The sequence below is a fragment of the Protomyctophum parallelum genome (genome assembly GCF_964188405.1).
Source record: "Protomyctophum parallelum genome assembly, chromosome: 3".
In the NCBI taxonomy this organism is placed as follows: domain Eukaryota; kingdom Metazoa; phylum Chordata; class Actinopteri; order Myctophiformes; family Myctophidae; genus Protomyctophum; species Protomyctophum parallelum.
The window spans coordinates 37,856,734-37,881,075 of record NC_139698.1 but is presented as its reverse complement, the minus strand read 5'-3'; the positions used below and the strand labels follow the sequence as shown (position 1 = coordinate 37,881,075).

General features: G+C 48.3%; 1 protein-coding gene across 2 annotated transcripts in view; it reads left to right on the top strand.

Moving 5' to 3' along the window:
- Positions 1-24,342, top strand: part of cdkal1 (CDK5 regulatory subunit associated protein 1-like 1) — a 337,631-nt gene that overhangs the window by 159,758 nt on the left and 153,531 nt on the right. For both annotated transcript variants that reach the window (XM_083760475.1, XM_083760476.1), the window contains one exon: positions 6,268-6,434. In XM_083760475.1, coding sequence (XP_083616601.1) covers positions 6,268-6,434 — 167 coding nt within the window. The remainder of the gene's footprint in view (positions 1-6,267; positions 6,435-24,342) is intronic.

Sequence of the window (24,342 nt, the reverse complement as noted above, 5' to 3'; positions counted from 1 at the left end):
CCAGCATCCTTCTGTTAGCCTACGTCTTTGTTGAAAATGCAGTGCATTATATCAAAGCATTTGGAATGACACGGTTCGCAGTGGAGCAATAAAAATAAACGAAACAGACCCAAAACACTGTTAGTTGTACAGTTGCTTTTCACTGTCATTTGATCAGCTCTGACTGGGATTGAATACTAGTGGACAAAATGGTCCAAAATGCCTGCAGACAAGGGCACATTAAGAAATAGATTTCTTTCTTTTTTTGCTTCAGTATTGTCAGAGTTCTTAGGGTTCATTTTTAGCCATACATGTCCATTTGGGTCCATTCATTTTATTATTTTCCTGTTCCGTTAAATTAAGTACTGTAGTACTGAATATCTTACTGTGTACCACAAAACAGGACAGGATTATTGATGTTTCGGAAACATTGATCAGACGTGATTGACTTCCATCAACGTTTGACCTCTGTGCGTGTGTGTTTGCGCACTCTTTCCATATCAGGTTTTGATGTGATGTAGTTTTGATGTCAGAGCAGTTAAAAACATGGGTGGAGAGCATGTCATTTTCCCCAACAGCCATTAACCGTGGCTCAGCTCAGACACAGACAGCTGTATAGACATTGAGGAGAGGAGAAGATGGAAAAAAGGCCAGGCATGGAAATAAGGAGGGGTTAGGTGATGATGACTGTGGTGGCGGTGGGGGGTGACACCTCCCTTGTTTTGGGCCGGTTCTTACATGGTGTTGGTATTCAGTAATGCTCGCCTCGGACAGATGAGGGAATGTATGAAGAGAGAAACAGAGACAAGGCTGGAGGAAACAGCTGGGAGGTTGACCGTCAGGTTCTGTCCAAGAATAACAATCAGCAGGCCTCATGCAGGACACACACATCAGGCATAATGACACCAGTAAGTGTGTGTGATGATCATACTGAATACCATATCATCGCTGTTGAGCAGAAACCTTGTATCTCCATAGTTTATTATATATATATTTTTAAATTAACGAATGAATATATTTTATTGGTCATCATTTGACGGTGTCACACAAATATTGCCAATACAATCTACAATCCCAAAATAGGGACACCAAGTTGAAAGTTGTCAAGTCTGTCTTTGGTTTTTATACAAATGTAACCAATGACAATAATTAACAAGCACCTGTGACTAAATATTCACTCCACTGGAATAATTGGAATACCTGATTATTTATTTTCTAATTCATGAGAAGTAACTGCTTTGGACATGCATACAATATGGCATACATGCCGACAAAATGCTTTATTGGTGTGTTGTGTATTGAGATGGTAAATGGTGCATTTATATAGTGCCTTTATCCAAGGCACTTTACATAGATTGTGCATTACATTCACCCATTCACACACACACGCACTCACGCACTCACGCACGCACGCACGCACGCACGCACGCACGCACGCACGCACGCACGCACGCACGCACGCACGCACGCACGCACGCACGCACGCACGCACGCACGCACGCACGCACACACACACACACACACACACACACACACACACACACACACACACACACACACACACACACACACACACACACACACACACACACACACACACACACACACACACACACACACACACACACACACATTCATACACCAATGGTGGCGGAAACCATGCAAGGCACCAACCACCACATCAGGAGCAATTAAGGGTTCAGTGTCTTGCTCAAGGACACTTCAACAACTCTGGGGGAGCCCGGGTTCGAACTGACAACCTTGCGGTTACCATCCAGCCACTCTACCCCTGAGCCCCCGCCGCCCCTGAGATGAACAGCCATATGGAGGATTATAGGAGAGGCTACAGAGTTTGAGCTTTTAACCCAACTCTCTACTCTACTGTGTGTAGTACTGATCGTACGGGGAGAATAGAGCAGTGGCTCCCAAATGGTGTGCCGTGAGAGTCCAGGTGTACCTTTAGTCCACTTGGATGTTATTATTATTAACTATACAAAAGTTATGAATATTTGTTTGTTTACTATATCAGTCTTTCTCTGCACTCGTTTCTGTATACAGAGCAAAAATCTGTACCCCAAAGAAATATATATTTATTATTACACTTTCAACCTAGTGTCCCTATTTTGGGCTTGTCATACTGTGTAATGTTTTTGCATTCACAATAACCATTCCACATAATTGTTATTATTCTTAGTATTTTTTGCTTTTCTAAACAGTTTATACTGTAACGCTGTGTTACAGACAAGTTGTCATGTCCCAAAATATCCTCAGGCTAGGACCCTGCAGTATCCCGTTTTGAGCATTACTTACACAAGTCAACACAAGGCTAAGACAAATACTGTAATGACAACAGAGCTATGAGAGGCGTCCCCAAATAGACTACTAACATGGATGTTGCACAGTATGTTTTTCTTTTCTTCAAAAATTGCTGAAAAAGCAGATCAACAAGTACACAGTTGTGAGATTGTAGATCATCTATTTTTGCTATGCATACAGCTGTGCCTTGAGATTTCCACTTGCCCTTTGGTGTGTCTTGGCCACAAATAGCTTGAAAACAACTGATGTAGAAAACTGCATGCATGTGTGTTTACTCGATGCTGAATGACAAAGCTGTAACCTGGGACCAACATAATGAATTACCGGTATGTCGAACACTGGCACACGAATGGAACACTTGGAATAATTATTGGATGGTTAATGTTATTACCATGACCCCTCTGGCTCCCACCTGGATGACTGTAGCTCGGAAAGAATTTGTCAACATGTGCTGACAACAATACGGATGATGGTGCGATGGCTAAATGGATCAGTGATGTTATGGGTTCAAATCTTGGCTTTGTTGTATATGTCCTGAGTAATTGACATTTATTTAATAAGGCACACTTGCTAATACAACTGAACACGAAGACCATACTAGTGCACGCACGCAGGCACACGCGCATGCAAGCATTCTTCAGCCCACTCCACAACCGCTCAACTATACAGGCATGGTAATCAGAGGAAGCAGCTGGAGTCTGTGTATTGGAGCAGGTAGAGTAGCGAGAGAAGTGGGGGTTTGAGGTCAGGGTAACATTTCCTGAAGGTCTAACCTCCACCTCGGTCTCTGTGGCTAACAATAACACTATCGGCGTTCTGGGAGGGGAGGGCAACTAACTCGGGCAGGTTACTGAGTTTGTCTGGGCTTTTCTGTAAACAACGGATACTTTTCCACAGCACAGCAAGCAGAGACTACCACCACCGCCAGGCCCATTTCAACACATCTCGCAACATGGGATTCAGTAATAGCTGCTCCGCCATGTAAAACAATGCACCAGCTAACTCTATCTTGGCCAAACAATGGTACAGGAATGACAGAAATTATGTTTTTGGAGGAAATGACGTTAGCCCACTCACCCTGGCCCTAGTGATAGCTGATAGCTGTTTGTCAGCTGAACCCTGAGTCAATGTTCTGTGACAAGGCTGTGTGACGTAGTATACTGTATGATGGGAAAGGTGTGGTGGGTGTAGGAAAAGAATCACCCAGGGACACATGCATGGACGCATCAGGCCTTGGCACACATACTTTGAGAGCTGACTATCATGATGAGATTAGTTTTTTGTCTCCACATACCCTGTAGGCTGTTCACTTCTTGTGTTATCACTTATCAATAATTCCACACAGGTGTTGTGTCCCCTTATCTGGCTAGACCAGTGGCTCAAGGGGAAGTGGCACCAGTTTCCAATGGTGATAACAATCCTGGCTATTCCAAAATCAAAGTACTGGAGATGACGTCCCGATATTTACACTACGTAGACTACGAGATAAACGGACATTGTGTATTTTACTGTGTAATTTACTAACAATGACCAATCCTTTGTGCAGCACAAGTTTACCTTATCCCTCTCCTAAGAAAAAGAAGGGTCAAGCTAACGCCAAACAGATACCAGGATGGATGAGATTGACTGAATTATTCATGTGGCACATCCATCTTCAACCGCTTATCCGTAGTCGTGTTCCAGTCTTCCCTCTCTAGAGCAACATTAGTGACTTCCTCCTGGCGGATGTCGAGACGTTCCAAGGCCAGTGAGTCTGCCCCGGGGTCTTCTCCCAGTGGGACGTGCCTCAAGGACCTCCCTAGGGAGACACCCGAGAGGCATCCTTACCAGTTGCCCGAACCACCTAAGCTAGCTCCTTTCCAGGCGAAGAAGCATCGACTCTACTCCGAGTCTCTCTCGTGTGACTGAACTTCTCACCCTATCACCCTATCGTCATTTCAGCCGCTTGTATTCACGACCTTATTCTTTCGGTCATGACCCACACTTCATGACCATAGGTGAGCACATGACGGGAGATAATGTATAGAAGAGGCAAACAAAAGATAAACCCAAATATAAAATAAAATATGTAGGTAATGCATGGTTCAGGAATGTAAACTATGACATTGAATTGTGAGAAACATGCAGCAGAACATGGATGTATCGGAAAAATAATTTTAGTAAATTATATTCACAAAGGGAATAACCATGCATGCACATGTAAACATTTCTAATATTATACGCAGACTGAAGGCTTATTTTACTTACGAGCAGGCACGTGCATGGTGCCTACTTCCACAGTGTACGCCAACCTTTAGAGTTGATGATGCATAATGAGAAGGATGTGGTGGTGTAAGATGTGGTCAGCTGCAGCAGTCATTAACATAGCTTAATACTAATGATAATGAGCTTTTTAAATTCTAATTCTCGACAATTACTGTATCATCATCTTTAATCTACTGACACATATAGGCTACACCTAAACACACACACCACGCACGCACGCGCACACACGCACACACATACACGCACGCTCATGAACACAGCACAGGCACACAACACAAGCTCATTTTTTAAACACTGCCTCTCATAATTGTCCTGATCTTTAATCTCATCTCACTGAATGACCACAAGCGTCCGTTGGTCTGTCTGTGCACAGCTAATGATAATGATCACTGTGTTTATGGTCACTAGTGTGTGTGTGTGTGTGTGTGTGTGTGTGTGTGTGTGTGTGTGTGCGTGTATGTGTGTCTGTCCCTGTGCACGTGCCTGTGTGCCGCCTTCTTCCACTGTGATTTAATATTAGCTAAAGCAGTCAGTCAACCATTTCTAGTCTCCCAACCGAATGACGGTTAGATCATTAGTCTGTGGGACTGACTATGGACTTCATTTAACATCAGGTTGAAGTGTGTGACCTTCAACACTCGAAGTCCCAGGATTCCTTTACTTGCACGGCCCTTTCAAGAAGTGTTGCTCGAAAACAAGTCATGCTATTTGAACTGAATGCTTGTGGATGCATGCAAGTCACGTCTTTTTATTTAACATTTTGAAGCATGAAAAATTCTGCTGATTGTCTCTCCCTGCGTAATACACTAAACCCGCTATTTGTTTTATTTAATTCGCCGTTTTTTAGTAACTTAAAAGAAATAGTGGCTTTGTCGCAGTCCTGGTGACGAGGCAGACGCTTTATGATGACGTAAACAGAAATCAACCAACCGCCGGCTTGCAAGGGCTTCTGGGAAACTGAGTCCAATACAAAGTGAACGAGGGGGTATGGACGATCTTAGCCTGCTTTGCTCTTTGTCTGTGAGTCGGATCGTGGAAGTGGCTTATGTGCACGCACACACCCCCCGGATGTAAGGACCTTTAGTCTGCTGATCTAAGGTCGATAACTTGTAAGGGCAGTTTGCTTGCTATACAGTACTGTTTCATTTATGAGTCATGAAGTAAAGAATGACCTCTAGGGTGTTGTGAATTTTATGTAATGGCCTCTATTGTATATGTGCTTCCATATTTCATAAATTATGACCAACAGCAACCATACATTAATTATTAGTTGTCCCTGTGTACAGTAAAGGTTTTTCAACGTTTGACTTACCGTACCTGGAGTATACAATCCACCTCTATTCAACTCCCCTATTGAAATGTACTGTATGTATTTTTTGCTCTGTCAAATATTAAGCCTACTAATCATGCTTTCGGTCCTTTTCCCCCCAAAACACCAGCCACACATGCTGACAGCTAATCTCACACACAACACATTTTAAATGCTTAGATTCTAACCATGTTTTCTCTCTCTTTTCTTTCTTTCTGTCTCTGTCTCTGTCTCTGTCTCTCTCTCTCTCCGTCTCTCTCTCTCTCTCTCTCTCTCTCTCTCTCTCTCTCTCTCTCTCTCTCTCTCTCTCTCTCTCTCTCTCTTCTCTCTCTCTCTCTCTCTCTCTCTCTCTCTCTCTCTCTCTCTCTCTCTCTCTCTCTCTCTCCCCCTCCATACAGAGGGAGTGTGTGAGATCTGGTTAACCAGTGAAGACACGGGGGCGTATGGTAGAGACATAGGGACAGACCTGCCCACCCTGCTGTGGAGACTGGTGGAAGTGATCCCTGAAGGAGCAATGCTGAGACTGGGCATGACCAACCCTCCATATATACTGGAACACCTCCAGGTAGACACGTTGCACATACAGAAATTACACGCGCGCGCGCACACACACACACACACACACACACTTTGCAGAATGGCCATTCTCTGGAGACTCCACTTTACGGTTATTTATCGTGTGTACCAATAGAAATGACCGATATCACAATCCTGGAAGGGGCAAGGCAATTTTATTTGTATAGCACTTTAAAAAACCAGGCAATGTGATGTGCTTTACACAGAACATCAAGCAAAGGAAACATAATCAAAGGCAGCAGCAAACGGAAGGGTCTTTTGTTGTGTTTAAAAAAAACAGCAGACCTGCAGTTTGTTCCAGATATGTGGTGCATAACAACTAAATGTATTTATTTGTTGTTTTAGGGACAGAAAGCAGACCTTTCCCAGATGACTGAGAGATCTGGAAGGTTCATGATATTGCACAAGATCGGAAATGTATTTTGGCCATAAACCAGCCAGTATTTTAATAAGTTTGACTCCCAGGGATGTTTTTAAAAACTGGCCTGATTATTCTCCACTGTCTTGGAATTAGTAAGGACTTGAGCAGCCGCTTTCTGAATCAACTGCAGATTGTCTTAATCAGACCTGTAAAGATACCGTTACAGTAGTCCAGTGTATTGAAGATGAATGTACAGTATGGACAAGTTTTTCTAGATCCTGCTGAGAAATAAGTCTAAAGAGTCTAATAAGAGTAAAGTTTGTTATTTGTCTCCTAATCTGAGCTAGTGGGAGCATGTACTGTAGATATTGAACAGTAGAGGCCCTAGTATAGATCATTGAATAAGATCTGAGACCATGCAATTCGAAACATTTTTGAAAAGGCCTGCTGGCAGAATATCAATGCAACAGGAGGATATTTTCGTTCATTGATCAGATAAAAATGTGTCATGGTCCTTGAATTAGTTGGAAGTGGACGTGGACACACAGCCTGTACCCGATATGGAAGGGCTAACTGCTTGTACATTGTGTCTGTGAAGAAGGAGGCAAATTCATTGTAGGCTCTGGTGAATAATTATTCAGAGGCTACAGACAGGAGGGTTTGTTAGCCTGTCGACAGTTGCGAACAAAACACTTTGATTGTTCTTGTTTTTAGCAATGTCAGAGAAGAATGTGCAAAGTCTCTCTTTATAGATGTAATAATTAATATGGATATTTGCCTAAATGATTTTGACCACAAGACTATTCAGTCTGTTGTACAATCATCTCTTTATCCTCTCCATTAGCTCCACCACCCCTCCTCCAATACTACTACTGCTAGTTAGCAGGTAAAATTGCTGCCCCTGCATTTATTGAGACAAAATGAATTGACCAAATGGCCTTTCCAGTTTGCTTACCAAGCAGTTTAGCTGTTATTACCTTACAGGGCTCATAGCCCATTCATTAGTCCGCTTCATTCTCTGTTCTACCTAATGAGTCAATTAAAGACCATTGTGTCCTCTTTAGTAACACCATATTATCAGCTGTTATCTCTCTCCCTAATTGAACAATGGACATTGTTACAGTAGCCTACGCTTTCTCTGTCTGTCTGCCTCTATCTGTCTGAGTGTGTGTGTTCGTTTCTCTGTCTGACACATACTCTTGTGTAATTTCACTCTCTTTGTCCTCTCTCTCTCTCTCTCTCTCTCTCTCTCTGTCAATCTGTTTGCCACAGTCTAATCAATACATTTAGTGACAACATTCATTGCAGTGACTCAGGACTCCACCACAGATGTATTGTGGTTGTAATTAGTAACAATGATTCATACTTGGTTCCGTGCCAGTGTCACACACTGAAAAAGTTCAGAAGGCGTTGCAGTGCGATGGGTTGTGAGCTTGTAGATCGGCTATTTCCGGTGCATGGCATGTCAGTGTCACACAACCAAGTATAACTCAGGCTTTAACCACATGCAGAGACAATAAATACATCAGCATGCAGGAGAGGAAGATGAGGCAAGGGCTGGAACAAAGATGGAATGATTGAAAAAGAAGAGGGGGGGGGGGGGGGGTGTAAAGGTTTGATAAAACATGAATAGACACTGAAATAGGTGTACTATGGAGGGGATAAAATGTAATTTACTTTCCAAACTATATTATTTTAAACTGAAATAAATCTCATACTGTAGTTGGCCTCCCCAACTATTCACAGACATAACATGTTGAGTTGTGAGGGCTTTCTAATTAAGTAGTTCTCGAACATTTTCATGTCAACGACCCCCACATTATTTGGCCATATTGTGAGGTGACATGTGAGCTTGTAGATCGGTTATTTTCAAGTAGCCAATATAGAAGAATCAATATTCAAGAAAGTTGTATTTGTCACTGACTCCTACATGTACAAGCAGAGAAATGCAAGTGACAAATAAAACTACCATGATTCTTGATTTTATAGAGTTGAAGTTGAATTAACTTGATCTTGATTCTGTATTAACTATTTTTCTGGGGACCCCCTGGAAACCCCTTAAGGGCCCCTGGGGGTCCGTGGGCCCCACTTTTAGGACCATTGTTCTAAGTTATGCAGTAAGCTATATGTATCTCACAAGCTGAGGGATTGTGTGATTTGTACTGTATGTCTGTGGATCTGTAACAGGGATATATTAGTGAAGGTGTAGAGAATAGATGTGAACAAACGGAGAAATGGAGAAAAAGAAAAGAGCTTATCATCCTCGAGTGAAAGAAAGGAGAAACAAGACTTAACAGCATGCCCTCCCTGTCCAATGTTTAGCTTTCCAAGTTTACTTCACCAATAATTACAATCAAGAGAATAGGCCTCATGCTGTATTATACAGAGCAAACCAATGTTTTGACCGCTGGGGGCTTTATTCAGTATTTGAAAGCCAGACCTCAGCGGTTGGATTGAACTGAACAACAAATGTGTTCGTGGAGTGTGTTCCTTCCTTTTGTTTACTTCACCGAAAACAACACAATTTCTGCACAAGCAATGTTTCACCACAATTTCTGTATTTATTGAGAAAACGTGCATTTCCCGGCCAGCAACTCTACATCTGACCTCAAACTTCAAACCCATATATCTCCATATATGGAGCTGACCTGTTCTAACATTCCATATGTTGATCCTCCCCACCCATCCTTCCTGTTCCATATGTTGATCTGACCTCATCAAACCCTGTACACTCAAGACACGCTCCATATATGGCCAGTACAGAATTCATGCCAAAGCACCAGCGCTCGCCCAGCAGTCTGCCGTCACCCAGGCAGATGAAGGGCGAGGTCGCTTCTCGCCCTCAGGGCCTCTTACTGGTGTATGTTCAGTATTGTACACTACAGTATGAGTGTCCTAACAAAAGTAGGCCAATCACTGCGAACTAGCTGACTGTTTATCTAAGCTCATCTCGCTCAAGAATCGCCTAAGGGTGGCGCCATTTCCATGGTGCCAACACAGAATAAATCCATATACTCACGAAACAATACTGATTGGGTCGTGCAGCTGTCAATCACGGATGTAGCTGCTAGCTCCGCCCCGGAGTCTATAAAGCAGCCCACCAGCCGGAAAGACATCATTCCTGCCTTTTTCTGAGCTAGCACAGATGTGTTTTCTAAGACTACCACTTCCTTAACTCCGTTGAGACTTTTATTCCCCCTGGACGAGTGCTTCACTTGTACCCTGGAATTCGCGGTGGAAACCCGGTGGTCTTACACTCACGAAAACGAAACGCAGTAAGTTTCCGAAACAAAAAAAAAAGGGGGCTTTTTTCTGTCAGTGCTGTGAAGCCTCTCGGACATAGCCCCGTTAGCCTTGGCTAACACTAGCTTAGCTTAGCCTAGCTGTTGACAAACGCTAGCTTAGCCTTGGCTCAACCTAACCAGCGTCGGGAGACCTCGCGTTAGCCGTGAAGCCTTGCCTGGACCGTGGAACAAGAGCCAGCCGACGATAGACAAGAAACAGCCGCTCGTCGGAAAGAAGCTCAGCCCGGCGATCCGCGGAAGTCAACCTGCACTGCTCTGCTAACGGTGAGTTGATAAACCTCCGCTTTGCAACCCCAGTTAGCTCTGTTTTTTCCCCTGTTTCTCTACACTATTGTCGGAAGCTTTGAGGGACCCTACTAGCTAAAACGCAGTTTTCACAGACTCCCTCGGCCCGCGCTGACCCACGTTCTTTCCCGCTACGCTGTGTCGCAAGACTCTTCGGCTCGGAAAGCTCTTTCCCGCCACGTTGTGTCGTAAGACCCCGTCGGCTCGGAAGCCCGTTCCACGACTATCACAGGCTCCCACACGGCCGCAAGGCCTAGCGCTAGATTGGCGACGCACGTTGCTCTGTGTCGGCAGACCCTAGCTACTAGCTAGCTACTATCTAGCTGCCCTCTGGCTACTTCTAGCCTCCTCTAGCTGCTTTCAGCTACTCCTGTTGCTTCTAGCTACCTTTGACTACCCCTGGCTCTTGGTGTGTGTTTCTGTAGCTGTTTATAGCGATTTCTAACGTCATCTAGCTACTTCTAGCGGAATCTAGCGGATTCTAGCTACTTTTCCTCCAGACCTCTGGAGAACACTGCGCTTGGCCTACGAAACTCTCTCCTTGTGTCGGAAGACCCTGGTTGGTTTTTTTTCTAGCCTCTTTACACCTCAGTGGATAGTTGAAAAACGACACTAGTCAACATGGCTACTGGCAGTGACACTACGCGGCACGACCAGACCCAGGGGGACCGTGAGCGGATCTGTTTCAGTCGTACCTGTAACAGAACCCTGGCGTCAGACGACCCGCACACCTCGTGCATGTTCTGTTTAGGCCTTGAGCACGCTCGTCAGGCCTTCGAGACACATGGTTTCTGTCCATGCTGCCTTGTCCTCACTACTAAGGACAAGGGCCGCCGCCTCTCACGGGTTGGCGCACACTTCAGAAGGATCGCTGACAACCCCGTCCGGGGCCCTAACAGCGATGGAGGTCCTGACCTCAGAGCTGCCCTGTCCCGCCCTGCCGTTGATCCTTGGCCCTCCCTCCCTACTCCCAGTGGTAGGATCCCTGCCAAGTCCGGCTCCACTGTGACCAAGCCTAAGGCCCGCCCTACGGCAACGGTCACGGGACGGGATTTGACCATTGGGTCTAAATCACCGACCAGGAAGGCGCCCAGGATAGCGACGAAGAGGGCCCCATCCCTCCGTTACGAGGAGGAGCCCTGCGAGGACGCACGGGCCAGACCACAACCGGCGCCTAGACGTCGCCAGCCTGCCGCGTCCTTCACCAACGCCTGGACTGACAGAGCCGGAAGGGCCCGCAGTCCTGACACTTACTACAGCTCCGCCGGTGCTGCTAGAGCCGGAATGGCCGGCAGCTCCGCCGGTGATGTCTATCCCCCACAGCGTATTAACGACAACTGGGGCGAGGAGATGGAAGAGGTGGATCCTCGAGACGACCTGCCCTCATACCAGGATCCCCATACGGAGGATTTCACGGTCCTCGACGAGGTGTACTCCGACGACGAGGACGACAGGTCCTCTGACCCCGACGTCATCCTGGACCGTGACGTACGCTTCGGTGACCTACCGGACACCGACCAAGCGGACCCGGACAACCTCCCTCCACTGGATCTCCTCCCTCTGGACAAGGCAGACATTGTGGAGGTGTTCATGGTGGCGGCCATCAGGTGTGGCCGTGCATGGCCAACAGCGGCGCCCCCTCCACCAGAGGAAGAGGAATGGGGATCACGCCTCAGACAGACCGCCAAACCGGTCCCTCGAGTCAAACTTCCCTTGGCCCAAGGTTTCAAAGCCCACCTGACAGCCATGTGGAAGGAGCCGCTGACACCGCTCCCCATGCCGCGCCGCGTGGGCCTCTCCCTGGACACTGAGGACATGCCCACGGTGGGCCTCGACAAGATGCCGGCCATCGACAGGATCATGGCGGCTTTCCTCCTAGACCCCTCCTCCTCCCATGTCACCCCACTGTCCAAGGACCCAGTCCTGACAGATAGGAAGGACAGGGAGGCTTCCGCAGCCAATGGGAGGCTCTACACACATTTGGCATCGGCTGGCAGGCACCTCAATGCCGCCCTCCTGCTGCAGGGGTCTCTCACGAGCCTGCTGCTGGAAATGGGGGACTCCCCATCTCCAGAGCAGATGGCAGAGGTTCGTCGTCTCCATGACGAGTCTGTAGACTTCGTCCACACCGTCACAGAGCAGGTGGGGAGAGCTATGACTCTCTCCATCATGGCGGAGAGGGACAGATGGCTCGACGTCTCTCCAGACCTGCCTGCAGAGACCAAGGCGAAGCTCCGGAAGGCGCCCATCAAGCCTGGTGGCCTCTTCGAGGGGACACTGGAGGAGCTGGCTCTGACCTGGGAAGGCCAGAAGAAGGGTCGTGAGACCCTTGCTGCCTACGCCGCTCCGGCTCAGCGTACACGCCAGCCTTCGCGCCAGTCCTCCCGCCCACCTACGCGCCAACCCCAACGCACCAGCGGTGGTAGGGGTGGTCGCTCTAGCTCCAAGCCCCGCCGGGAGAGGACAGGAGACCAGCAGGCACCGTCCGGTACCTCGGCCAACGCCCCCAGCCGTGACAGACGCCCGGCTGGGCGTGGCCGCGGCCAACCAACCCATGGCCCCAGACGAGGCCAGGGCAGAGGCCGTCGGGAGCCGCAGAACAAGTGACACCGTCCCCGTCCCAGGGGAGACGAGACCAGACGTCTCCCCTCCCCCCCCGAGCCTGGATTCGAGTGTCCTTCCCACACTCAGACCGCCCAGGAAGAGGCGGCGGCTCATGATGCGGAGCGTCACCACGGGTGCGGCCGTTCATCAGAATGTTGTTGTTCCAAATGTTGTAAATGTTTATTTTCCTGTAATAAAGGCCTTGATGCCATTAAAAACAAAACAACAACAACAACATCGGGGGGACATGAACCCACTGCCAGGAGTAGCCCCCGGGCTCTCCGACACAGTGGGGCGGGACCTTGGCCTTGTGGCGGGCCTAAACGCCACTGGCAGGACGGGTCATGCCGAAATTTTCTCTGGTCCACCAGGGGGCGCCAGCCCTGCGCGACGACGCGCTCCCCTGGCGATGGAGAACCCCCTTGCGCGTCGCCTGACACAGTGGGAACTGTGCGGAGCGTCTCCTTGGGTTCTCCGCACCATAGCGAGAGGTTACAGGCTCCAGTTCGCTATGAGACCCCCTGCATTCGGAGAAATCCTCTACTCCGATGCACGCGGCGAAGCGGGTCAGGTTCTCCAGCAGGAGATCAACTCTCTGCTGGAGAAGAAGGCTGTCAGAGAGGTACCCCTGAGCCAGAGTCGCAGCGGGTTTTACTCACGCTACTTCCTGGTCAAGAAGAAGGGGGGGGGGCTGCGTCCAATCATGGACCTACGAGCTCTCAATCGGTACCTCAAGTCCTTCCGCTTCAAGATGCTGACAGCCAAGTCTCTTGTGCGCTCTATACGCATGAACGACTGGTTCACATCTATAGACCTGAAAGACGCCTACTTTCACATCCCTATCTACCCACCTCACAGGAAGTTCCTGAGGTTTGGTTTCAAGGGGAAGGTGTACGAATACACGGTTCTCCCCTTCGGGATGTCCCTGAGCCCCAGGGTGTTCGTCAAATGCACCGAGACGGCTCTGGCCCCTCTGCGGCGACGAGGTCTACGTGTAGCGAGCTACATCGACGACTGGCTTCTGAGCGCAGGCTCGCCACAGGAGGCACTATGGAACACCACTCGGGTGGTGTCCCATATGTCCTCCCTAGGGTTCACCATAAATCACGAGAAGAGTGTTATGGTGCCCGCCCAGTCGATCAACTTCATAGGCATAGCACTGGATTCAGTCTCCTTCACGGCTCAGTTGAGCCCGGAGAGGATCGACGCCTTCCTGAGGTGCGTGGCCCTGTTCCAGAGAGGACACAGACTGCCACTCAGAATCTGCCTACGTATGGCGGGACTGATGGCGTCGGCCATCTCCCTGGTGCGGTTGGGCAGACTCCACATGAGACCCTTTCAGCGCTGGTTGAGGTCTCTACGGGTGCCCACCAGATTCCTCTCGCGGCGAGTGACAATCTCCGGGGAATGCACGCTCGCCCTGAGATGGTGGTCGGACAGACGGATCCTGACGGAGGGAGTCCCCCTTGGTTTACCGTTGACCAGGAAGGTCGTCACTACGGACGCGAGCCTGAGTGGGTGGGGGGCCACCCACGAAGGCAGGTCGGCCAGAGGGATATGGGATGGAACCTTGAGGTCCGCCCACATCAATTATCTGGAACTCCTAGCGGTCTTCCTCGCGCTGCAAGCGTTCGAGCCGCTCATACGGGGTTGTCATGTCCTCGTCCGTACCGACAACACGACAACGATGTGCTACATCAACAGGCAGGGTGGACTGAGGTCCTTACGCCTGCACACGTTGGCATACAGGCTTTTGACTTGGTGCGACGGGCGTCTTCTGTCACTGACAGCCTGCCACGTCCCGGGACTACTGAACGCGGGTGCAGACCTGTTGTCCAGAGGTCCCCTCCGTTACGGCAACTGGTCCCTACACCCGGGTGTAGTGGAACAGATCTGGGACAGGTTCGGGACTCCGGTGGCAGACCTGTTCGCTACAGACGAGAACAAGAAGTGTCCACTCTTTTTCTCCTTGACGGGCTCGCCAACGTTGGGACTGGACGCGATGGCACATCAGTGGCCTCGGGGCCTACTCTATGCCTTCCCTCCACTGGAGCTGATTCCCTTCACCTTAGCCAGGGTGAGGGTTCAGGGCTCGAACGTGCTACTAGTGGCTCCAGCCCGAGGGTCCTGGAGACAGGACATATTTCCCCTCCTCTACGACCAGCCTTGGCAGCTCCCTCTGTGGAGGGATCTGCTTACCCAGGCGGGTCGCGAGATATTCCATCCGCGCCCACAGGACTTAGACCTATGGGTGTGGCCGGTGAGGGGTCGACTCTAATAGCCACAGGCTTGCCCCCTAGAGTCATTGAGACGATCTTGGGAGCCAGGGCCCCTTCGACTAGACAGCGGTACAACACGGCTTGGAACGTGTTTATGCGCTGGTGTGCGGCAAGGCCGGAACGTGCCGTTCCTTTTCAGGCCTCGGTGGTTCTTATCCTAACCTTCTTGCAAGAGTTGTTGGATAGACACTTGGGGAACTCCTCAGTGAAACTCAACCTGGCGGCCATATCGGCCTACCATGTGGGTATGGACAACAGACCAATAAGTGAGAACTTATTGATTCGACAGTTCATGAGGGGTGTCAAGCGTGCTCGGCCGGTATCTAGATCCTTAGTTCCCTCCTGGGATCTGACCTTGGTACTGCACGCTCTGCCGAGAGCCCCCTTCGAACCGCTGAACACGGTGGGTTTGAAGTTTCTCTCTCTTAAAACTGCCCTGCTGGTCGCTTTGACTACAGCGAAGCGTTCTAGTGACATGCATGCGCTCTCGGTGAGTCCAAGCTGCATGAGATTTAGTGGGAACGGTACCAGGGTTTCGCTCAGGCCGAACCTGTCGTTCCTGCCCAAGAACTTTCCTTCCGGATGTACTCCGGTAGACTTGGCAGCTTTCCACCCGCCCCCTTTCGCATCGGCGGAAGACGAGAGGCTGAACAGTCTCTGTCCGGTCAGGGCACTGAAACTGTATGTAGACAGGACTGCTGCCTTTAGGAAGGGCAATCAGTTGTTTGTCGCATGGGACCCTCAGAGAAGGGGGAATCCCATAACCAAGGTGAGACTTTCACAATGGGTTGTGGAAGCCATACAGTTGACCTATGCCGAAAGTGGTGCACAACCCCCGGAGGGTTTGCGGGCTCACTCTACGAGAGGCATGTCTGCATCCTGGGCTCTTGCGAAGGGAGCTTCACTTCAGGATGTGTGTACGGCGGCGAGTTGGTCGTCCCCTTCGACTTTCGCCACGTACTATAACTTGGACGTGGCATCCCTTGGAATTGCTCACGCCGTTCTGGGAGCTGCCGCTACGTGATGGGACAGTTGGGAACAACGGTCACACGCGCGCACTTCAGGAGTTAGATCCTAGGGCATATAAGATGGGGAACCATCAGCCCGCATCTGAGTGCTTAGACAGTTTTCACTGGCTAGCTCCTTAGATAGGTTCTTGTCTACTGGGCCTGTGGTCCAGATAGCCTCCTTGCCTTTCCTTCTCCCCACGGGCAGGGGACTGCTGGGGGAGGGGTCCCGGGTCGGGCCTCCTTTTCAACTGGTGGTAGTGATACGGGGGGTTTATGTACACCCTTAGGCGATTCTTGAGCGAGATGAGCTTAGATAAACTCTGGGTTACTTTAGTAACCTCAGTTTATCAAGCGAATCGAGCGAGAGAATCGCCCTTACTACCCTTCTTGCTTAGAAAAAGCACAGAAAAAGGACTGGTTGATAGGAATGATGTCTTTCCGGCTGGTGGGCTGCTTTATAGACTCCGGGGCGGAGCTAGCAGCTACATCCGTGATTGACAGCTGCACGACCCAATCAGTATTGTTTCGTGAGTATATGGATTTATTCTGTGTTGGCACCATGGAAATGGCGCCACCCTTAGGCGATTCTCTCGCTCGATTCGCTTGATAAACTGAGGTTACTAAAGTAACCCAGAGTTACTAATCACAGGGTTGTCTCATTTAAGTAGTCACACCTGGCCTAGGATAAACTAATTGTCTCCACCAGGCCGAAGGCATGTGGGGAGAGTATGTTTTGCACTCCGTCCGTCCGCGTGTGTGTCCGTGTGTGTGTCCGTGAACAGCTAATCTCGGCCACCGTTAACCCGGTCGATGCCATATTTTGCACACACACTCCCTGGATGCCAACCATGAACCTCTGCCCCAAACTTTCCAGAACGGCCTGTTATAGCGCCACCAGGAGGCCGCTTTGTGCAAAACAAGTTTTTCAATGCCATATTTTGCACACACACTCCCTGGATGCCAACCATGAACCTCTGCCCCAAACTTTCCAGAACGGCCTGTTATAGCGCCACCAGGAGGCCGCTTTGTGCAAAACACGTTTTTGCACAGTACACCTACAGATTTTGTCCAAACATCACGCAAATTGGTACACAGTCTCTCTAGAGCCATTCAACGAAACGGGTCTTTCAGATTTATCAGACTCCATCCTGATTGGTTAAGATTGGCTTCCAAAGTTCACAGGAGTGCTCAGTTTCAAACAAAATGCTGCAAATCATGAACACATCGCGTGATTTCCGTGAAATTGTGCACCCACATTCCCACTAGGCCGAGGACGAAATGCCACATGAACAACTCAGCCTCAAGGTGGCGCTATAACTATGGAGTTAGAACAGTCTCAAAAGGTTCACAGTAAATAACACAGATTTGTAACTCACAAGTTCAGATTTGCAACTCACGTGAGTGAATTTGTGTTTCACATTTGTGTTTTGTATCCACAAGTTCAGATTTGTGTTTTGTATCCGTGTTTCGTATCTGTGTTTCGCATCTGTGTTTTGTATTTGTGTTTTGTATTTGTGTTTTGTATTTGTGTTTTGTATTTGTGTTTTGTATCTGTAATTCGCATCTGTGTTTTGTATCTGTGTTTCGCATCTGTGTTTTGTATTTGCGTTTTGTATCTGTAATTTGCATCTGTGTTTTGTATCCGTGTTTCGCATCTGTGTTTTAAACACAAATAAAAAACACAGATGTGAAACACGGATACAAAACACAGATGCAGATTACAGATACAAAACACAAATACAAAACACAAATACAAAACACAGATGCGAAACACGGATACAAAACACAAATCTGAACTTGTGGATACAAAACACAAATGTGAACCTGTGAGTTCACTCACGTGAGTTGCAAATCTGAACTTGTGAGTTACAAATCTGTGAGACTTTTGAGACTGTTTTTGAGACTCTTCTGACGTTGGGCGTTAACGAACGTCATCATTGGCTGAGGGAATCTGTCAATCATTCTGATTGACAGATTCCTCTGCCAATCAGATCGGTCCGCCTTCAGCCAATCCTATGGCTCCTTACATTGTAAGGGGGGGGGGGGCTCCTTTTGCAAGACCCCCCAGTAACTCTGTCATTTCTCAACCGTTTTGGACGGGGGTGGGCTCGTTGGAATCATGTCGACCCCCTGGGGGTGTCTTTGGGGGTCTCAAAGATCGGGGACCCCCAGGGACCCCCTGGGACCCCCCGGGACCCCCAAATGGTAACTGTCATTTCTCAACCGTTTTGAACATGGGTGGGCTCATTTGAATTGTGTCGCCCCCCCTGGGGGCGTCTTTGGGGGTCTCAAGGTTCGGGACCCCCAGGGACCCCCCGGGACCCCCAAATGGTAACTGTCATTTCTCAACCGTTTTGAACGGGGGTGGGCTCATTTGAATTGTGTCGCCCCCCTGGGGGCATCTTTGGGGGTCTCAAGGTTCGGGACCCCCAGGGACCCCCCGGGACCCTCAAATGGTAACTGTCATTTCTCAACCGTTTTGGACGGGGATGGGCTCATTAGAATCGTGTCGCCCCCCTGGGGGCGTCTTTGGGGGTCTCAAGGTTCGGGGACCCCCAGGGACCCCTGGGACCCCCAAATGGTAACTGTCATTTCTCAACCGTTTTGGACGGGGGTGGGCTCATTTGAATCGTGTCGCCCCCCTGGGGGCGTCTTTGGGGGTCTCAAGGTTTGGGGACCCCCAAATGGTAACTCTGTCATTTCTCAACCGTTTTGGACGGGGGTGGGCTCGTTGGAATCATGTCGACCCCCTGGGGGTGTCTTTGAGGGTCTCAAAGTTCGGGGACCCCCACATGGTAACTCTTGACATTTTCATGATATATCTTTATTGATGGGAGGGAGACAGAGAGAACCATTTATATTGATCTGCATATTCTTCTTACTATAGCTCTCTCTCTCTCACACACACTTTTCAGATATCACTTGATATGGACATTTAACCAAGCTATTTCCCTCTGACAAGGCTCGCCGTTACCCGACAAAACTGTGCAATTACTCAATTACTGTGCAATAAACACTCAAGCCACAACGAAAATGTATTTTGTTGCTTTTATATAAAAATAGAAATAAACACATACACTAATGTAAACTGTGGTTACAATAAACTAGACCAGTCCGTACGATGTGTGAGCTAACTAGCATGGTTCGGTTGTTAGCATTCCTCATTGAAGCATGCAGTAGTGCAAAGCAGGTACATTTTACTGTAAACACAAAAATAGACGAAACACACCATTAACAGCAGATATACCAGCCACAAAAGTCTCTGTGCATTTGCACACTTCTTTTTCAAGTCATGATTGATTGATTGGTTTATTAAGTTTGCAGAATTACAGTACATTTCAAGTACAACTCTAACAAAACGGTAGAGAAATGACAGAGTTACCATTTGGGGGTCCCTGGGGGTCCCTGAACCTTGAGACCCCCAAAGACGCCCCCAGGGGGGCGACAGGATTCAAATGAGCCCACCCCCGTCCAAAACGGTTGAGAAATGACAGTTACCATTTGGGGGTCCCTGGGGGTCCCCGAACCTTGAGACCCCCAAAGACGCCCCCAGGGGGGCGACACAATTCAAATGAGCCCACCCCCGTTCAAAACGGTTGAGAAATGACAGTTACCATTTGGGGGTCCCGGGGGGTCCCGAACCTTGAGACCCCCAAAGACGCCCCCAGGGGGGCGACACGATTCAAATGAGCCCACCCCCGTCCAAAACGGTAGAGAAATGACAGAGTTACCATTTGGGGGTCCCTGGGGGTCCCTGAACATTGAGACCCCCAAAGACGCCCCCAGGGGGGCGACACGATTCAAATGAGCCCACCCCCGTTCAAAACGGTTGAGAAATGACAGTTACCATTTGGGGGTCCCGGGGGGTCCCGAACCTTGAGACCCCCAAAGACGCCCCCAGGGGGGCGACACGATTCAAATGAGCCCACCCCCGTCCAAAACGGTAGAGAAATGACAGAGTTACCATTTGGGGGTCCCTGGGGGTCCCTGAACCTTGAGACCCCCAAAGACGCCCCCAGGGGGGCGACACGATTCAAATGAGCCCACCCCCATCCAAAACCGTTGAGAAATGACAGTTACCATTTGGGGGTCCCGGGGGTCCCTGGGGGTCCCCGAACCTTGAGACCCCCAAAGACGCCCCCAGGGGGGCAACATGATTCTAATGAGCCCATCCCCGTCCAAAATGGTTGAGAAATGACAGTTACCATTTGAGGGTCCCGGGGGGTCCCTGGGGGTCCCCGAACCTTGAGACCCCCAAAGACGCCCCCAGGGGGCCGACACAATTCAAATGAGCCCACCCCCGTTCAAAACGGTTGAGAAATGACAGTTACCATTTGGGGGTCCCGGGGGGTCCCGAACCTTGAGACCCCCAAAGACGCCCCCAGGGGGGCGACACAATTCAAATGAGCCCACCCCCGTTCAAAACGGTTGAGAAATGACAGTTACCATTTGGGGGTCCCGGGGGGTCCCTGGGGGTCCCGAACCTTGAGACCCCCAAAGACGCCCCCAGGGGGGGCGACACAATTCAAATGAGCCCACCCATGTTCAAAACGGTTGAGAAATGACAGTTACCATTTGGGGGTCCCGGGGGGTCCCAGGGGGTCCCTGGGGGTCCCCGATCTTTGAGACCCCCAAAGACACCCCCAGGGGGTCGACATGATTCCAACGAGCCCACCCCCGTCCAAAACGGTTGAGAAATGACAGAGTTACTGGGGGGTCTTGCAAAAGGAGCCCCCCCCCCCCCCTTACAATGTAAGGAGCCATAGGATTGGCTGAAGGCGGACCGATCTGATTGGCAGAGGAATCTGTCAATCAGAATGATTGACAGATTCCCTCAGCCAATGATGACGTTCGTTAACGCCCAACGTCAGAAGAGTCTCAAAAACAGTCTCAAAAGTCTCACAGATTTGTAACTCACAAGTTCAGATTTGCAACTCACGTGAGTGAACTCACAGGTTCACATTTGTGTTTTGTATCCACAAGTTCAGATTTGTGTTTTGTATCCGTGTTTCGCATCTGTGTTTTGTATTTGTGTTTTGTATTTGTGTTTTGTATCTGTAATCTGCATCTGTGTTTTGTATCCGTGTTTCACATCTGTGTTTTTTATTTGTGTTTAAAACACAGATGCGAAACACGGATACAAAACACAGATGCAAATTACAGATACAAAACGCAAATACAAAACACAGATGCGAAACACAGATACAAAACACAGATGCGAATTACAGATACAAAACACAAATACAAAACACAAATACAAAACACAAATACAAAACACAGATGCGAAACACAGATACGAAACACGGATACAAAACACAAATCTGAACTTGTGGATACAAAACACAAATGTGAAACACAAATTCACTCACGTGAGTTGCAAATCTGAACTTGTGAGTTACAAATCTGTGTTATTTACTGTGAACCTTTTGAGACTGTTCTAACTCCATATATAACTGGCCGAAAAGTGTTTTTACCTCTAACTGCACGGATCTGTGGATAACCTGGTGGAGACCTGTGCCCGGAAGGGCACTTTTTCTAGTTAGACTCTGAGCTGCAAGTGATGACATACCTGCCATGCATCCCGATGCACACAGGATAAAGGTACTGTATACCGTAGTCACATATATCTGACCAGTCATTAGTCCTACAACCTATCCCTAACCCTAACCTCCCACGGGGCAGCACACCTAAACCTAACCTTAACCCTCTCCCAACCCTTAACGCACCCCGCACCAACCTTAATCCAGTCGTTTTAACGCACCCCTCACCAACCTTAATCCGGTTGTCTTAACGCACCCCTCACCAACCTTATGCCTAACCAATGACTAGTCTAAACTAAGTATGAACCCCTATATATATACCATATTGTGGGCAGTGCCGGGTTTCTGGTGTGTAGTCCGTTTTACTTAAGTTTAAGAGTTTGGCTCACTGAGAGAAAACCGCAATCAAAATGTCTACCAAGTGGAGACAATGACACGCTTCTTTCCTAAGACCCTTAATGCGATCAACTCGCTGCAACCAAACGCACAACACCTTCATTCCCATACAATAGAAGTGAAAGACATGTCTACACTGAGAATTCTGTGCCCTAAATCAGCCATTGCCCGCATTGTGAGCTTGTGTATTGGTTATTTTAACAGAATGTTTGTCTATTGCCATATGCCTGGAATAGGGATGCTATGGTTCAAGTGGTTAAGCCTTTGAGAGTAGGAAGAAGAGGGGAGGAAGGTAAAAACAGAGATATATATATATATATATATATATATATATATATACATACACACAATCCTGTTTCTTTAACTCTCATCTGTACAAATTGACCCTTTAAGGATGATTTGTAAATGTTTTTTTGGGTTTCAGGGTTTGTGTGCCTCTTTCCTCCCACTTAATCTCTCTAATGGGAGTTGACTGTCTTAATAATGCAGTAAAGCAATATTTCTAACAGAAATATCAGAACTTTTATCTATCTGCTCCACTAACTATGACAGAACTCTTATCACAGGTGATCTTAATCTGCACCTGGATGATGCTACAGATGCTGTGGCTATGGGTTTCTTAGAGTTATTACATTCCTTTGAGTTTATCCAACATGTTGTTGGGCCTACACATAAACATGGGCACACTCTGGACCTGGTGATTTCTAGAGGGGTGAACATCACTGTGGAAAGGACTATTGAAAGGCCTGAGCTATCAGACCACTATTTGCTGTGTTTTAATATGACTGCCTCTGATCTAGAGGAAAACATCACAGAATATACCATAACAAAGCGCTTTTTTAGCTCTTCTGCAGCTGACGAGTTCCCTCGTCATCTGGGCCCCCCCCTGCCCGATACTCCCCCAGTAAATGATCTGGTTCAAATTTTTAATCTTAAACTAGAGTCAGCTCTTGATATAGTGGCTCCTTTGAAAACAAAAAAGAAACATAACACCAGAGTAACGCCCTGGTTAAATGAGCATACACGCTCACTGAAGCAAGAATGTCGTAGAGCTGAGCGAGCTTGGAGAAAAAATAAACTCACCACCCACCTAGAGATTCTTAAAAAGTCAACAGTCGCCTATAACAAAGCCCTGCGTCTAGCAAGGCAGGCATATTTCTCTGGCATTATTAACGAGAACAAGACAAATGCCAGAGTCCTATTCTCTACCATTGATCGACTTTTAAACCCCCCCCAGTCCTACAAGCAGTCATTCCCGGCCTCTAAAGCTAAGTGTGATGAGTTTGCATGCTTTTTTGATAACAAAATCTTTAACATTAGAGCTGATATTTTGAATGGTGCTGTTGCTAGTGCAAACCTTCAAACAGCAGCTAACGGTCCCAGGGTAGATCTCTCCAGGGGGAGCCTATTATCGTTTTGCGCAATTGATGAAGACGAACTCCGCAAAACCATATCACAGATGACATCTTCCTCCTGTTCATTGGATACAATTCCCACCACCTTTCTCAAAGAGGTCTTAGACAGTGTGATTGGAGATATCCTAAAAATTGTAAACAGCTCTCTACAGACAGGCGTCTTCCCAGACTCACTAAAGACGGCCGTAGTCAGGCCCCTACTAAAGAAACATAATCTGGATCCCTCTGTTTTGGGTAACTATCGACCCATTTCGAATCTGCCCTTTCTGGGCAAGGTTTTGGAGAAATGCATCTCTCATCAATTGGATGTATTTCTACAGAGCAATGATGTGCACAACAAATTCCAATCTGGCTTTAGGAAAAATCATAGCACAGAAACTGCCCTTGTAAAAGTAATGAATGATCTTAGGGTGTCTGCTGACAAGAAACATGTATCCGTTCTCCTACTGCTAGATTTAACGGCTGCATTTGACACGATTGATCATTCAATTTTAATACAGCGTCTGGAGCACTGGATAGGCCTGTCTGGTACGGCCCTGTCCTGGTTCTCCTCCTACCTTTCAAACAGAAGTTACTTTGTCAATCTAGCCGAGTTTGACTCAGACAAACACGACATCAGTTCTGGTGTCCCACAAGGCTCGATTCTTGGTCCTCTGCTGTTCTCCTTGTACATTCTGCCATTGGGTGAACTCATTACCAATC